Genomic DNA, 17,793 nt, shown 5'->3' on the forward strand with positions numbered 1-17,793 from the left:
TCCACCATTCATTCTAGGGTACTCTCTTTTTGGCATTCTAACCCTAGGGGTCCACCTAACTTCTAATCTTCACTATTAAGCATTTAGCCATTAAATCTTAGCCCTACATAATATTGAGTGCCCTCTCCTTTTCTTTTCAGCCTTAGGATCACCTTAGAACAATCCTAATCCTCTATTCTAAACCCAAGGGTGCCCATATTTTTGCAAAAACCCAGCTGCAGCTCCCTCTTTCTCTCTAATCCTAGTTTTATCCACCCTTCTCTATAGAAAGAACCCCAAGGGCCCTAGAGAAGGGATTGGTCAATTCACCAAGTTACAAAGCTAAGGTTTCCTGAGGAGTTCAAGGGTTGTAGAAGAGGAGGACGCTTAGTTCTTGTCAGGAGGGGTTCCTACAAGCTGTTTAACCATTTTGCAACTATTGCCACTAGATCTGATCAACCACTCTTTTATTTTCTTCATTTTATTTTCTGTTATTTTTATTTCTGCACTCTTTTAGATTTAATTCTTGTTCGTTTCTCTATTTTGCAAATCTGATTTCTTCCAGTTTAAGGCTAAGGTGTCTCGAGGGGTTCGAGAGTTGTAGAAAGGAAGGACATCCAATTCTTGCAAATCTGTAGCTACTGCCACTGGATCCAAATTCTGGATCAACTTTGCTTATGTATTATATTTCTTTTGTTGATTTCCGCACTTTGTTAAATTCTGAATCTTAGCTATTGTTTTGTTTTATTCAGAATCATTTAATTTCAGCAATAATAGATTTTATTTTCTTATTTTCTACAATTCTTGATTATATTCTCTTGTCCGAATCTAAGTATATATTAATTTTTCCCTCACTTCCCTGTAGATATGACCCGCTCTCATCCCTTTACTGCATTAGTAGTTGTTTGAGAATCGAAAAAATTTTATAAATATTAAACTGGTATTCCAAAGTGCTTAACAACACGCTTCTAGACACACCAAGTTTTTGGAGTCATTGTCAGGGAAGCACGGAGAAAAAAATTTATTTACTTTTTCCGGATCTATTTCATTATTTTTTCTTTTTTGTTTGATTACTTGATCCGTTATCTTAGTTTAATTTTTGTATCTCCTTGATTCTGTAGCTTGGGCATGGTTGGGCATGGGATGGGCTTGCATAGATGGAACATGATGGATAGGATGACAAGGTTGGGCATGGGCCACTTTGTTGACGACGCGCAAGGATTTCATCAAGTCTTTGGGCCATACCATTAATCTTGTCCAATTGTCGAGACACATGCTTACAATTAATTTGTGGCTCAGGTTGGAAGTGAAAAGAATGAGTTAAAAGGCACCCTAGGGTTTGCTAAGGCGTGGGGAGCATGCTAGTATAGTAGGAGAGGTGCCAAACTAGGTTTAGCAGCTAGGAGGCGCCCTCCTGCTTTCAATTTTTCACAAAAACACCCCCTTTCTTAGCTGGACTTCACACTAGCTTCCCAAAAACTACACTTCAGCTTAGAAAACTTCCCACTTTTCTACATAATTTGCATAGAGACCCTCAGAGGTCACATAATTGATTTTAACTGGGAAAAGGGTACACTTTGACTATTCTAAAGCCAAAAATACCCCTGAAATGATGCCCTTAAAGCATCAAAATGTAGAGTTATCATAGGTCTCCTCACCACCTCTTCGGCCTGGCGTTCAGCGTTGGCCACCTTCCACGGTGGCTCCTCCCTCAAAGTGTCTACGGTGGGCCTCTTCCGACCCATCTCGGCCTCCTTGGCTGGATTCTTCGGAACCTCTACTAATTTCTTGGTCCCCTCCAAGGGCCTCTTGACCACACCAACGAGCTCCTGAGGTGCCACCACCAGTTGTTTCCCCTTGGCGAGGACTTGTTGATTTCCCCCCTTCGCCGAGATAGGGGGCAACCTCTTCACTGAGCCGCTTCGGAGTCTGTGCCCCGGCTTTCTTCCCAGCCTACTTCGCACATGCCTTCTCAAGCAGTCACTGCTTAGCATTCATTGGTACCTCTGCAAACAAAAGAAAATAGTCAATATAACAAGCCGAATACATGGAAGGTGTGCGAAGTAACTACAAAACCTCTCCTACCAAGGAGGGTAGGGCTAATCCCAGTGAACACTAGGGGGACCTCCTCCTCCACCAACGGCTTCACCTGGACTGTCCCCATCACAAGTAGATGAGCCACGGCAACAGCCTCCTCATCTTAGAGCGGAGGGGGACATCTTTTGACAACTACAAAGGCTCCCCCTCAGTCAAACCTGAACCTCCAGCCTTTGGGGCAGGAGACATAGAAGAATTTGTCCTTCCACCCATGGATGGACGAGAAGTTGTGCACTGGCTTCCTTCTCCGGGGATGGAAGTAACGCTTCCGAGGCACGAACATGGCACGAAACATTTTTGACATTAGCACCACATCTCGAAGCCAAGCCCACACCAACATCGCTATGATGGTCCTAAGGGCATTGGGGACGAGTTGACTGATAGTGATATCGTACCACTCCAGTAACTCAGAGACTAAGGAAGGGAGGGGAAACCTAAGGCTAGAGTCTAAAAAATGCTGGTAAACACAGATTTCCCCCTCGTCAGGGATCCATGGCTGATCACCTACGTCGGGAACCCTAAGATCATAGGACCGGGGTATGTGGAATCTCCTCACCAGGGATTTGACCTGGCCCACATCCAAGGAACATGGGACACCAGCGTCAACTACCCTTCGGGCAGCGCTTCCTTCCACCAGTCAAGTGACGAGCTCTATAGCGTCTTCCTCCTCGGCTAGAGAAGACCCTTCGGGCTCCCTCGACGACACCGATGCGGCACTTTCATGAAGAGAGTCATTGCCTCAGCAGCAGCCCTCAGCACCCCGAGAGGCTACCCTTTCCCTCAGTACCGCTATCTCCTGCCGAAGAGGGGCAATGGCTAAGGAACCTAAGGAGGAGAGGGGAAGGGGTTTGAGGAGAGCTCCCTCCCGAGGTGTTTGGGAGTTCATTGCACTCAAGGCCGGAGCCTGAGAAAGACATCGTGAATTACCTAGATGGTGAGGAAGGTGAAGATAGGGTGTCCTAAAGGATTGAGAACCTAGGAGTGTCTTGAAGGATTGAGAACCTAGGAGCTGAGTTCACTCGACAGCAAGGGCGCCTAAGTTCAAATGATGGGGAAAGTCACCACTAAGGTCCCTATTTAAAGGAGAACGGACAGCCCCAGATCTCACTGGATCCGACGGCTAAGGCACATCCGCTTCCACCATCCAATCATAATGCGCCACTCGGCACTTGCCCTTGGAAGATGAAACAATGCCCAAGCAACGACTCAAATCACTACGGATCCAATGGTCATAGGGACCCTTCGCTTCTATGAACTAGCTATACCGCACCTCTTGGCGCATGCCCTCAGAAGATGAAACGACACTGGGCGAACCGCAAGGCTCACCCGCTGCAACCTGCCAGGCGAACCGCAAGGCCCATCCATCGTGACCCATCGGGCAAACCGCACAGCCTGAAAAACATGTGTCTATCTGGGTAACCGTCCTCCTCACGGTGGACCCCTGACATGACCTGACCGTACGTGACACGGACTATCCCTGCTAACCTGAGGCATCCACGCCACACACATCTCCGAATCGACGAGGAGAGAAGACACATACGGAGTGGAAGCGACACCACTGCAGAATACCCCTTAGCTGACAAACCCAAAGGAATAACAATCACTACTCTTGACGATTGAAGTTGAGGCCTTACCTCAACTATCATCTCCGTTACTAGCTGAAGTCAAGACCTCACCTCAGCCTCGAGAGTGGGGGGCAAGTAATGTGGGCTAGCTAGGCCTAGCCCATTACGGGCTTAGAGGCCCGGCCCACTAATGCCTGACAGCGTACTCGCAAGGATGCAAGGACCTATCGCTTGACTTCGTACGACTCTCATTTGGTGCGTTCATCTCCGCCTGCCTCCAACTCGCTCAAGTATAAATATGAGGTAAACCGCCCATGATAAAGGATTCAGGTCCTAGAATTCAGATATAGCTCCCTCATTTACTTCCAGTGCCTAGAATTAAATTCTTGCACCTACCTCATTTGCACTTTCCCCCACCTTACACCTCGTACTAACTTGAGCGGTGGAATCTCCGCCTCGGATCTTTACCCAAGGCCTCTGACATCTCTTGTTTTGCAGTACCTTGGATCTCCAAGAATCTCGCCACTAAGACAACAACCCACAGTGCTCGGCTTCTACCATACTCAGAAGGGAGCATCTCGCCTCAGTCTACAGTCCTCGACCTTGGCTTACCCTCCTCTGAATCTTCATAGCCTTCAGCCTGCCTTCGAAACTTGGGGACGAATTTACCTCATTGCCCTCAACTAATCTGAACAGCAACAATATTATACACATTTTACAGATGATGATTTCCGATCTTTACGCAAATAGGAAAGTATCATAGGTCTTCACTCTTGGTGATTTGAAGAGAACTGAGACTGAATTTTCTCAAAATATAGTCACACATTTATTTATTTATTAATTACTACAAGGTTTTCACATGCTTAAGAAAAAAGGTGGTAGAGGCAGATAATTTCCCATGGCTGTTCATCAGTTGATTAGAAATTCATTTTGTAAATATTGGAGACTGAAAATAATTCTTGGGTTGTGTCAGATACCTTGTACTAATAAATAAATGTAATACCTCTGGGCCTCTAATAATCTTCTGTCCTTGGTTTTCCTCTCCAAAAAGAAAAAAGAAAAGAAAAAACAAGAAAAAAAAACGAGAGAAATATGAATATAATAATTTTGTCACGTCGATGTAGGTTAAATTAAAAAAGAAGAAACATGATGTCATGAAAAAATGGATCAGTGCTGAAAAAAGCTCATTTGTTGATCAGCATTTGTGAGTACGTACTTTATTAAAAGTCTTAAGTTTCTTAAAATGACCAAACAAAAGTTATTGCTTAATCTTCCATTAAAATTGTAGAAAATCCAAGTGATCGGGCATATCATGTCACCAAAACGAGGCCGATGGGGAAATTTGTCTGAATAATTGGAATGGAGCAATGGAGACATTATTTCATGTTATATAGTCAATTTCAGCTGCTCCATAAACAAACTGGAGCAGAAACGGACAATATAATTTTCATAGATTTCAAGTACCCATCATTTCATTATAATATAATTATGTTAATACATAATTTGTGATTTTGGATCTTATTAATGACTTTTTAATAACATAATAAGTAGACGTTTCAGCTGACGGTCCATTTTAAATGAAGACAAAAAGAAAAGAAAAGAAAAAAAGAACTAGTTCAATGCATGGGTCCAAATTTCACACTGAGGGTTTTGAGTTTGTGTTGTTGGATTGGAAGATGAGAATCGAAATCTCAAAATATATGCTTACATAATTTTATCGACCTACTCAGTTGAGAGTCATTGTCACACATACAGAAATACAGCCAAAATATATATATTATGGAACACCTCTGTGATATAAACCAGTAAGAGGAGACAAAGAATATTCTTAAGCATGTTGGTGCTATCTGTTATGTAAGTACCAAGTATGAATATAAATATAAATGGGACAGGCAACAGGTTTTTCTCTGGACAGATCGTCTAAACATCTCTTTAGCCTTTAGTCTTCACTGCATCACCTACGCGCAGGTGGACGGTGTATCCGATCCAGCCAGCGGCCGGACGCGCCACCGCAATACGGCAATGGCGTGGGCGACCCTTTCGTAGAAAACAAAGGCTTCCTCATGCAACGGACTGTAACGTGCCAGATCATAATTTAGGGGAGAATCGATGTGGCCAACACATAGATATGGTGGTAGCAGACCACAGCCACAGCCCACAGGAGCTGAGCTGATGAGCCACCTCTAGGGGCCGTGTAGGTTAGTTTGCTACACAGGTTTGTGCTGTTGGTCCGTCCCCACAGACACGGGATTGATTTGAGAATTGGAATATTTTGACTTGTCAAGCATTGAAGAGGTAAATATATGGGAGAGGGAGAGTCGAGAGAGAGAGAGAGCATCTTATTCTTATCCACGATTTTCTTTCTCTCCTCCTTTCTTTGAAAGCGGGAAATGTAGGAATATCTGTTTGGCTAAATAATGCATCATTGTCCTTTCTCTATCATCTGGCTGCGTCTTCTAGGATGCCATGTGAGGGGGCCTATGCGAACAGCTGTTCATAGGGATGGCGGTTTTATTCTGCCGCGGTTTTCGTCGACCATTGCCGCACAATGGCGGTGGCCACTTGCCTGACCGACCGTCGATTGTTTTGTGGGGACTCCAACGTGTTCAGTCTTGAGTTCCACGTGTGTAGATGGGAATATGTATTAATGTTCGTCCAAACAAGTCCCGACAAACCTGCTTGTCAAATCAGTTGTATACACGTAGAAGGGAAGCAAAAACAAGAGACAAAATACTTCCTCATGCAAATTTCTCCTCTTTTCTTTTACTTTCCCTTCTCGTTTTCTAATCGTATACTCGGAGTCGGAGGAATGCTAGCGAACAAGGAAGGGTAGGTGTGGCCGTGTGGCGTCGCGTGGGACAGACAGACTTTGGATTGGTATCGACTATCAAAGAAAATCATGCCAAATACTAGGTGGACCGTGGGGTGGGGTATGTTTCCTTGCTACGTTGAATCAAAGGCATCGTGAGCTACGTCCCACGGCCCAGCCCGTCCTCAGACCACAAACTAAGATTGTAGCTACTAGAATATTCCAAATCAGTGGTGCTTCTAGATGTTCTAGAGTGCTAATGTACACCTTAAGTTCCAGTTATATAATTAATTCATCTATTTATTAATATTATTATTAGGATGGGAATAATTAATTGGATAGGATATGAGAGGTGGAAAATAGTGTAGAGGAGGGAGAGGGACAGGAATGGGAGTACTCCACCGGAGATAAATGAAAAAACGTGTCCGGCAATTATTTGAAAGCGCATTTACGGGTTTGTAACTTTGTACCCCCGGCCCGTGTGTATAAACGTACTAAGAAAATTTTGGAGCTCAGCCCAGAGGCCAGAGAGCAAGAGGCCACAGTCCCTGACAGCCAAAGCTATATCCCATCTCTACACCAAGGATTAGGTCAGCTAGAATTTAGCAAACAAAGGGACAAGACTGTCAAAAATGGTGGGCCCATCCATAACTGTGATAAAGAAATGAATATAACCATCGTATCAAATATCAGTAGTGCTGGAATGCGTGAATCAGGAACGTCCATTCTATGATGCTGCTCCCTCCATCATCATATACCGGAAAAACAAAATCTCATTGAACTGTTATGTGCTGTGTTCGTTCGTGTGAATGTGCGTGTGGGCCAACAGGAATCTTGGGTCAAATCCAAATGGGGTTTGATTTTGCTGGCTGTGTGGTTGTACAGGGAAATACCTGGAGCCTGGAGGAGTTCCGGCATATTGACATTCCCCATACCGTTCACCTGACCCAGAAACTCTAATAATGCTGAGTTGAAGACTTGGGAATGTCCTGGGCTGGGCCATCCAATCGTGGGTCCCCCTCCTCTTTCGTACGTCGTTGCCATGTCCAACTTTCCATAATGAAGGGCCACGTGACTTATGGCGCGTTGCACAAATTAGAATGCATTTTTCTTAGTGAGACGAATTAATAACAGGGTTTCGATTATGATACCAAAAAAATTTGTAATCAATCAACCGTTTTCACAAAAATCGTAATAAATAGGGATGTCAATTTTTTCATTTCCGCCGTGTAACTGGCTTTTCCGATCAGATGGAATTTAAGATTGGAGATTGTCTTGGCAGCGATAGAGATTGATAGTGATAACTAACCAATATAGAGATTGGAATGGGGAGTGAATTTCTTACCTTGTCCTGATTTTGATTATATATTAAATATATATATATAATATTATTTATATTATATATCAGAATGTATTAAAATATTTTTTATATTTTAAAAATTTTTCTTATTTTAAGTAAATTTATTTTTTATTTTTTAAATTTAATATAAAATTTTTATAGATTTAGGGATGGGGATGGGGATTAAGCTCTCCACTCCAAACCCTCCTGATTACCATTCCTAATAACCAAGCAGGTGGTGTTTATCAAAATTTGGATATCATGTCTTTTGGGCAGTATAGATTTTCCCTGATAATTTCTCAACAAGAGAATTTGAAGCTAAGTTTGATTGCAGTACAAATTTATTTGTAATTGCACTGCTGCAAAATTATGACAGTGTAAATGTTTTGAGTGCACATTCTAATTTATTTCTGTTTCAAATTTTAACTTATTTTGTTTGATTGCAATATAAGTAAAAAAAAAAAAAAACTTAAAGCATATTAAAATAAAATAAAACATATAATTAAATTAGAATTGCATTTTTTTTTCATTTGTACTCCCATGCAAATAAAATTTCACTGCAACCAAACACCGAGGATCCCTTATTGTGCAACTATTTTTGTTAAACACATTATTTTAGGTTTTTCTTCTTTTTCCCAAGAACAATGCCCTGTGTCCCACTTTATAAACTTAAACTTATCCTTTGGTCAAAGAAAAGCTATCGCCTCCACACAGTTGATATAAGAGTGGTTGTCTAAGGAAGAGATATAGGATATCCGTTTGAACTAAAGCTTTACAATTGGACCATTACCAATTACTTTAATTTTATTTTTTTAAGTTTTAAAATAAAAACTATTACTTAAAATATTTAAAAACAATCTAATTAACTATTTATAATTATTTACCTTATCATCCGATCTTTTTTAATTAGCTATGTCATTATTGGAAGAAATTTCCTTTTTTTCCTGTTTTTCTATAACGACAGCGATGAATCAGTTATATTATTTTAACAATAAAGCTGTTTTCTGAAAAGTACTTTATGTTAATAATAAGTAATTGATAATTCAAAAAAAATAATAGGATTAACCATCTAAATTATTAAAAATCCAATCACCAGTTTCTTCTTAAAAGAGCGCTCTTTTATTTAATTTTTTATTTTTGAAGTCATTAAGAAGTGCTTCATTGGTGGTAAAGATTTAAAACCAGCGTTATAATATCCTGGTAGATATGTATAGGAATTCTTTAGTATTGATAAATAAAGCATATTGAAAGAGCTTATGTTGATAGAAGCTTATGCTTTAATTTTTTTAGGATATTGAGTTTTTTTTTTTTTTTTGAAATAGCTTGAAGGCAAATTCATTGCACCAAATTCTCCAACAATACATAAATAAGGAAATTAGGAATAGTGGACCAAGGAAATTCAAGTTAAAATTATAAATTAAGCACTTATTTTAAGCCAAATTAACCAAATTCTTTCCATGAATACTTTCTAGTAAGCCGACTGTTTATTAATGATATAATTTTGAGAAAGAGAATTGCTTTACAATATTGGAATAGAAACTGTTCGTTGAGTATCATTTCTCTAAAATTCGTCAATGTAGCCCCAAGATTGCATTTCCAATCCAAGATATAACACTGATTTGGACGTAAATAATAATTGATATAACAATAAACAGATTTGGGCGGAAATAATAAGAAATGATTTAACATTCATAATTTAATAATTGATGGCTTGATGAAACAGGATTCATGTACGTAGCTGACCTCCGCACAGTTCGGACAAGACTTAGATAATGATGAGGATGAGAAGGGGTATTAGATCTGACAATTACCTAATGGTGGTAAAGAGTGTTTTGATGTGCAACATAGGCATTTGTGTCTCAGTTTGGAAAAAGTATGTAGAGTGTAAAACCTTACATTTTGTATGTATTGTACATATTTGTATTTGTATTTCTTTCAAATTGAGCTTTAATCAGTTTGGTAGGAGTACAAATACAAATATGTACTGTACAAAAATATATAAAATACAAGGTTTTGTACTCTACAAATTTGTATTTGTATTCCTTCCAAACTTAGGCTCAGTTCAGAAAGAGTATAAATACAAATATGTACAATACAAATTCATAAAAAATAATACAAAATACAAAGCTTTGTACTCTACAAATTTATATTTGTACTCCTTCCAAACAGAGCTATGTACACATACAAATATGTACAACGCAAACGCATACGAAATAATATAAAATACAGGATTTTGTATTGTATATATTTGTATTTGTACTGCTTCCAAACAGAGCCTAAGCTACAAATATGTACAGTACGAATACATACAGAATAATATAAAATATAAGATTTTGCACTTTACATATTTGTATCAATTTATACTCCTTCCAAATGGACCTTCAGATTTAGGGCTATTCTGATATGTATAAACAGTGGTTTATTGGATCTTGGGTCATTCTGTATCCTTGGTTCAATTGTTTAAGCAAAGGGGAAATATTTTGACTCCTATCCAGTTGAAGGACATGTGTCTGACCAACTGCATTTTCCACATTAATTTTAAGGTTTAGGGTTAGAATTTAGGGGTCTAGGGAGGTTTGGTGTTTTAGGGTTTGAATATGAATATCAAGAGGTGATCGGACACTTTCGTCCAATCATGATAGGAGCAAAGTAAAGCCCCAACCAAACGTGCCATATAAAATTGTCATTCTTGAGATTTGGATTTCCCAGAAGAAAAAATGTATATGCCTAGAAAGTCAATTTGATTTAATTGTTGCAACTATTTCTTTTACATCAATTGATGTAAGATATTTAGGGTTGGTTTGGTTTGCAGTTAGAATCGGAATCAGAATCAAAATGGCCTATTTTTATAGTTTGTTTGGTTAAGATAAGAATGGGAATGGGAAATGAAATTAACAAGAATGAAATTTTATTTCTAAAAGAGAGACAGGGAATGACCATTTCCTCAAATGGAAGGATGCTATTCCAATAGGAATGGGAATGAATTATTAAACTGCCCAACCAAACAGCTGCAATCGAAATAATTCATTCCGATTCTGATTCCAGACCTCTATTCCTGCAAACAAAAGAAGCCTTAAAATATACAATCCAGAAAAATGAATTATTAAACTGAAGAGATATCGTTGAATATTACATACTTTTCTTGTTATTTATTTATTTTTTGGGGGGATGGGGGTGGTAGTAGGTAGTTCTCTCTATGAACAATTTGAAAAACAGACCTCCGACATAGAGTATCGTATGGATAACATTAATTTGGCACAAGCGCGCCGTATACTGTTCAGATAAAACAGAAGGGAAGCTGTTGGAATTCCTGTTTATAGTTGAGAATTCAGATCCCCTAGGATCATATGGTGGAGACTGTAGGGAAACGAATATCATATGAGATAGACCTGCTTCGTTTCATCCACTTCATAATTTACCAATATCCCTTCATTATCCACCTGCAACGGCATATATTCGATGCGTGGAATATTTGTCTCCTTTACTTCAAATGGTAGTTGCGGATGGGATGAGATGGCAACAAAAAATGGGTTTGCATATTATTAATTCCATACGCCAATGTCTTGAGATTTGGTAAGTTTAAGAGCCCTAGTGGCCTTTGCCATGTGGCAAAGAAGAAAGAGAGTAAATTTCTGACCTTGTTAATTAAAAAATTGTAACAACGTAACTATTATTGGAAAAGTGAAAAAAGATAGGGGACTGATGCGGGGCATGCATGTAAATTCAGGTACGTGGCTACTAGTACTTTACCCTCAGAAATTACCCGATCTTTAAGTGTTAATAACAATTATAATTAAGGTTAAGCAAAGCTTATTCAATGTAATACATTGATTTGTCACATTTAAATAAGACTAATATATATGTGGTACCCCGACCTAATTTGGTATGTAAGCCATGGTCGCTCTCCATTAAACATTAGAGCTTCAAGGTCTTAACGCAGCCTAGGACTACTTGTCTCCACAATGGACAAAATTAAGTCATAAAAGGAGGCTTAAATATATAACTCTCTAACCTCTTAACCTTAGATTCCTAAAGTTTCATTCTTGATGAGAATTTCTGTAACTAGAGACATTGGCCGATATATGAACCGTTGCGATTAACCTAAATTTCGGGTGAAGGGAATTTTCGTTACTAATTTCCAATCGTTTTAATTTGTGGGGTTTATAGTTCAACAACCAAGAAGAAACACAGGGACAGTGTGCTTCGACAGACTTAGCTTTTTGAGGACACTGATATTGTCTGTAGTTAGGAGAGATCACGATAAAGTTAGTAAAGCTTTACTGCTTAATTGATTCATGAATGGCCTCTAAGGCAGGCTTGCGAGGGCCCAATTTAATGGAGTTGGAAAAAAGTTAAAAAAACAAACAGTTTGTAACACAAACAGAGCTCACAAGGGCATCATCTCATGCTAAACCTCTCTACTCTCCACACTCTACTAGACAATTCAACCAGGCTTTTGAGTTGTCAATGAGTCGGCTGAAGAGAGAGAGAGAGAGAGAGAGAGAGAGAGAGAGAGGGGGGATATGGGATGAATAAAGTTGGAAGGGAGAGATTCCGCGACCCCACGGTATGGTGTATCGGCACGGAGAAAGAATTAATTAAAGTTAAAGAGAGAAAAGGGGTGTTTGGGTAACTAAAAATAACTCAAAAAGGTTGTCTCAATTTCTCATTCTTCGAAGCACATGTTTCAACAATATGCCACGTGCCGCATGACGTTTTCATAGTGGCATAATTGTCGGAATGTGATGACTACATGTATTCCTTCACCCTCTTTGATATCTGTGTGTGTATTCATTTTGTTCATAGTTAATACTAGTCCACGGAGAGAGAGAGAGAGAGAGAGAGAGAGAGAGGATCCAGTGCGGGCGGTGTAGCTGTCCAACATGGCTTGTTGGCGTTTGGTTCTTTCATCCATGTTGTTTTAAAGGTGATTAAACAGTCATGAGCAATCAGATGTGGGACCATCAGATCATGGCTTTGCCCCACAGGTCACACCATCAAATAAAATATCAAATAAATATTGATCAACTGTCCATTGTTAGAGACAACTAATCCAACAAACAACAATACGTTGACAGGTAAATGAAGCTACGAGTATGTATGTGTTCCTGGAACGTGTATTATAATATCATCCACTTTCTCTACGCATCGCTTAAGCTATTGGTACAAAAGTACAAATTACTGGGACGTTTCAGATTCTCTTTCTCTCTCTCTCTCTCACGTAGTAAAAATGAAAAATCATTCTTCAAACATAAAAAATGAAGAAGAAGAAAAATAATAATTTAAGTATCCGGAATTTAAGGAGCGCAATCCACGGTTTTTTGTTAATCGTCAGGAAACTGGTATTCAAATCCGGTTTAGCAGCAACTTAATCCACTGTTTTGCTAAAACCATTCCTGGTTAGGTGGCTGGTGGAATTCACATGTGCTTAAATAATTATATTAATGACATAAATAAAAAGTTTCGGGGGGGTTGCAGCAACAGAATAACAAATATCGTATCGGTGGGGATGGATTTCAGGATTTATCATTTATCGTTAGTGTGTAGATTGTAGTTTGTACATCCTCCTGGGCACATGGTTGGCTGGTACAAACCGGGGTTTGCGCTTCACATAGGCACATGTTTAGATCGAAAAAGCGGGGTTAAGATCAGTGTGAGAGCAAGGAAAAATATGTTAAGAAAAGCTGTATTAGTTCTGGGTTTGTTTTTGTCATAGAATGATGGATGAGCTGTGATTAAAAAGGACCCTCAGACGTGCAATTTGATGGGAGATGAGACAAAGGGCTAACGTAGGGTTGAGGGGTTAATGACTTGTATATGTTCCCCCGGCCACCTTTGGCAAGGGCCAAGGGGGCCCAAGCCGAGGGAGCAAGATCCACATCGTCGAAATCAGTCCATTACCATTACCTCTCTCTCTCTACTCTGCACTTCACCACGCTCTCCATCTGATAATGACAAAACAAGCCGGAATTTCTTGCAAGGATACATTCATATATACATTTCCCGGAACACTCTTCCTAAGTTCAATTCAAACCCTATCTCTGCTACATGGATTGATGGGTGAATGGTGATCCATGGACCCATTTACTTTTTGTGTCTCCTCACTCCTCAGACCTCACCTATTATTTTAGCTACCCTTCTAATTATCAAATCAAACCCTCAAGTCTTTCGCCATCCCTCAGATTTGGGTCTGGATTCTTTTGTTCATCCTTTTTTCTTTCTCTCTTCTACTTATTTATTCTGATGAATGATGAGTGATGTATCTCCTTCCTAGTTCCTTCCCTACCACAAGGATTTAAGCCCACCATTGAAATTATTAAAATATTACAAAAGAAAAGGAAATACAATTAAAACATTTCAATATTCAATCTGTAATATGATTTAGAGTATCATTTTCTAGTAATTATTAAGTCATAATTATACAAGAATAAGATAGAATTTGGATATCAATCGTGTCCATGAATCAAAGTTAATGTAAATATTAGGATACGCGGACCCACCAACGAGGAAACGGCGATTTTATGCTCTCGTAACATGTCAATGGGAATAGTAATCTGATTACAACCTTGTCATGACAGAGGAGAGAGAGAGAGGGAGATTAAGTAATTAAATTGGCAAATAAGGTACAAACAAACAGCTTCACCAAGAAGGTCTCAGTCTCAGAGGAATGAAACGAAACGAGATTCTAAGTGTAAAAGCTAAATAATAAAAATAATAAAATAGAAGGTCGGGAATCAAATCAAATTGTGGTGTTTCTTAAAACCAGAGTTTTGTTTAGTCGTCATCGTATCTCTTAAACAAGGATATTTGGGATACATTCAAAGGGGTGCCAGTTGGGTCTTCGATTTGTTTAAAGATTCGAGATCAAAGGGGTGGCAGTTGGGTAATAATCCTGATAGCGAATGGCCTGGGCGCCTGGCTAAAAGTTGATTAAGGATTTGACAAGTGGCAACCCAAATCCATGAACCCAGTACATATATATAAAGTAAAAACTAAATACACAGCCGCTGGAGGAGTACGTCAGATTAATAATAGTAATCAGTATATGGATGGATGGATGGATGGAAGGAACTTGAAGAGGAGAGAAAGACTGACTGCCTGAATAGAAAAGAGACGGGAAAAGGAGAACCCCCCCAGCAGAGAAAATAGTGACGAATAGGATGCTTGAAGGCGAAAGGGGTTAATGAATGTGTAATATATATTATAAATAAATAATAGTAAAATGGGGGGTGTTAGTGATTAAATCAACAAAATGTAGGGTTAAAACACAAAAAAGGACATAAATCTTGGGAAAGGGAGTTAGTCTTTATCGTAGATGATTGCAGGGTGGCTTTGTTTGTGTGGTCACATGGATTCCCCTGCTTCACATGTCCGACACCTGAACGAAGCTGCTTTCTTCTGCTCACCTCTACTCTACCTACGTACTCTGCTTTCCCTCTCTCTCTCTCTCTCTCTCTCTCTCTCTCTCTCTCTCTCAAACACGGCCTCTCGGGCTCTTCCCGATCTCTACCAGAATCTCTGCTTTGTCAGCCTTTTCATCTCTCTTTTCTCCCTGCCTTTCGATTTTAACGTCTGACCGTCATTATTACCAAATCAAACAAAACCCCCTCGAAAACCTTCTCTTTTTTTTTTTTTTTATAAATTCAACTAATATATAATACCGAAAAATCAAATACATCATCATACTGCTCTCTCTCTACAGTAGTCTCTCGCTTGTCTCACGTGCAACTCGAACTGTAGATTAGATTTGTTTGATCAACGCCTTTAAAAGCTCGACTTCTCCATCGAGGGAGGACCAAAAGGCGAGTTTGTTTGGTTTTTTGGTTTGTGGTTGTGCTTATGCTAGTTTTCTTGATTCGGGTTGGGCTTAGGAAAAGGAGTTCTACGCTTCTCACCTTCCATTTGAAGTAAACAACAGCTCTCTTCTGTCGATACATGTTTGTATTTGTGTGAAAAAAGAAGACTAATCACACATTCACACATACAAGAGTGAGTGAGGGGACAGAGAAACAGAGAGAGAGAGAGAGATAATGGCATTGGAAGCTGTAGTTTTTCCACAGGACCTGTTTAGTTATGGCTGCAAAGATCTGTACTCCTTGGGAGGAGGAATAGGAGGTTGGAGCTACGATTTTGCCGTAGAAGAAGACAACAAATGTGGTATTGAGATGCTTGAGAAGAAAATGGAGCAAGGTCTCGGCGGAAATTGGGACTCTTCTTCCTCTTCAATGGTGCAAAATATCAAGGAATGGGAAGCCAATTCTTCCCCAGAGGCTTGCACCGGTGATGCCTTCTTTCCCGGAGGCTTCCCCCCAATGGATGCTCAGGCCGCGACAGCCGGTCGTCGTAAGAGACGACGCACCAAGAGCTGCAAGAACAAGGAAGAGGTGGAGAATCAGAGGATGACCCACATTGCCGTTGAACGTAATCGCCGGAAGCAGATGAACGAATATCTCGCCGTGCTAAGGTCTTTGATGCCGCCATCTTACGTTCAAAGGGTTTGTTCCCCTCTCTCTCTCTCTCTCTCTCTCTCTCTCTCGCTCTGATTTACCTTCGAAAACCATAAGCCCAGTTCTTTCTTTATTTGCTTGCTTCATAGTTAAATATCGCATTCTTAAGAAAAAGATGTCACAGATTTTCTTTTGAAAAAGATCTTCGACTCTTCAATTTAGAAAAGATTACATTGTAGCTTCGTAAGCTGATCATCAAACCCTAATCTCCTTGTTTTACTTTCTGAGATCTCTTTTTGGTATGTATAAACAGGGTGATCAAGCATCCATCATAGGGGGAGCCATTAATTTTGTCAAGGAACTCGAGCAACTCCTCCAATCCCTGGAGGCCCAGAAACGAATGAAGCAACAGTCAGACGTTGGGTTCTCTTCGCCTTTCGCCGATTTCTTCACCTTTCCTCAGTACTCCTCATGCTCTACTAACTGCAACAACCCGGCCACATCGGCATCTTCGGCCACTGCTTCAAATGAAGCTTCGGCCGAGAACCGATCGGCTATTGCTGATATCGAAGTGACCATGGTGGAGAGTCATGCCAATCTTAAAGTACTCTCCAAGAGACGACCCAAACAGCTATTGAAGATGGTGGCTGGCTTCCAAACCCTCCGCCTGACTATCCTCCACCTCAACGTTACAGCCGTTGATCAAATGGTTCTCTATTCCTTCAGCGTTAAGGTCAGTCAGTTAATAAGACAGTTATAACAGTTATGGGCATTCCATCTTCTCCTTCCTCATCCTCATCTGATTGGTGTTTTGTTGTCGTTGGAGACAGGTTGAAGACGAGTGTCAGCTTACTTCGGTAGATGAAATAGCTACAGCTGTTTATCAGATGCTAGGTAGGATTCAGGAAGAGTCTACGTTGAGCTGAGCCTGAGAATAATGCTAATTTCACAATGTAATTCCCCTCAAACCTTGGCCACCTCATGTATGGAGAAAGGGGTGGGTTTATTCTATTTTGTACTTGACATGCCTTAATGTAACCAATATTTTACCCAACTCCAGGAGGGTAACGTAGTTGTATGAACTCTCAACTACTTTGAGGAGGTTTATGTGTTCAATCAAAGGTAAATAATATTTTTGTGTACATGCCCTATGAGGAAACCTTGCATATTTGAGCCATCAATATATGTGTGTGTGTAGTTTGGGCATCATTGATCATTTGACTATACAAGACGCCCACTCTATTAAATGGGGCAATGGAAACCAGAAAACCATGCAGGTCCGACCATCCTAAGTCCTAACCCTTGCTGGAAACGTGCAATTCTTTACTTCAATTCAATGAACTAATAACCATATATTTCCCCTGCAATTATTTGTAAATTAATTCTTGAATAATCCATATTTCTTTTTCTGTTTTCTATTGTTCTTTTTGGGCAATGGGGCCATTCAAGATTCGGCCAATTGATTGCATGGGTCCAATTTTACATGCAGGTGGGACCGTGGTATAGTTTTTGGGTTTGCGTGGAAACTTTTACAAATGATGTTTGAATGACAACAGA

General features: G+C 39.9%; 1 protein-coding gene across 1 annotated transcript; it reads left to right on the forward strand.

Moving 5' to 3' along the window:
* Window positions 1-15,514: 15,514 nt before the first annotated feature.
* LOC148876668 (transcription factor bHLH96-like) lies at window positions 15,515-17,378 on the forward strand. The gene is made up of 3 exons (XM_088960903.1): window positions 15,515-16,284; window positions 16,550-16,969; window positions 17,067-17,378. Exons 1-3 carry the CDS (start codon window positions 15,820-15,822, stop codon window positions 17,160-17,162), a joined length of 981 nt encoding a protein of 326 aa, XP_088817029.1. The 5' UTR covers window positions 15,515-15,819; the 3' UTR covers window positions 17,163-17,378.
* The last annotated feature ends 415 nt before the right edge of the window (window positions 17,379-17,793 follow it).

The sequence above is a fragment of the Nelumbo lutea genome, chromosome 1 (assembly GCF_056320005.1).
Source record: "Nelumbo lutea isolate HS-2025 chromosome 1, American lotus-T2T, whole genome shotgun sequence".
Classification (NCBI taxonomy): domain Eukaryota; kingdom Viridiplantae; phylum Streptophyta; class Magnoliopsida; order Proteales; family Nelumbonaceae; genus Nelumbo; species Nelumbo lutea.

Coding starts and splice junctions, on each gene's coding strand:
- LOC148876668 (XM_088960903.1), top strand. CDS start 15,820: ATGGCATTGGAAGCTGTAGTTTTTCCACAGGACCTGTTTAGTTATGGC. Junction 16,285..16,549: donor CGCCATCTTACGTTCAAAGG/GTTTGTTCCCCT, acceptor ATGTATAAACAG/GGTGATCAAGCATCCATCAT. Junction 16,970..17,066: donor TCTATTCCTTCAGCGTTAAG/GTCAGTCAGTTA, acceptor CGTTGGAGACAG/GTTGAAGACGAGTGTCAGCT.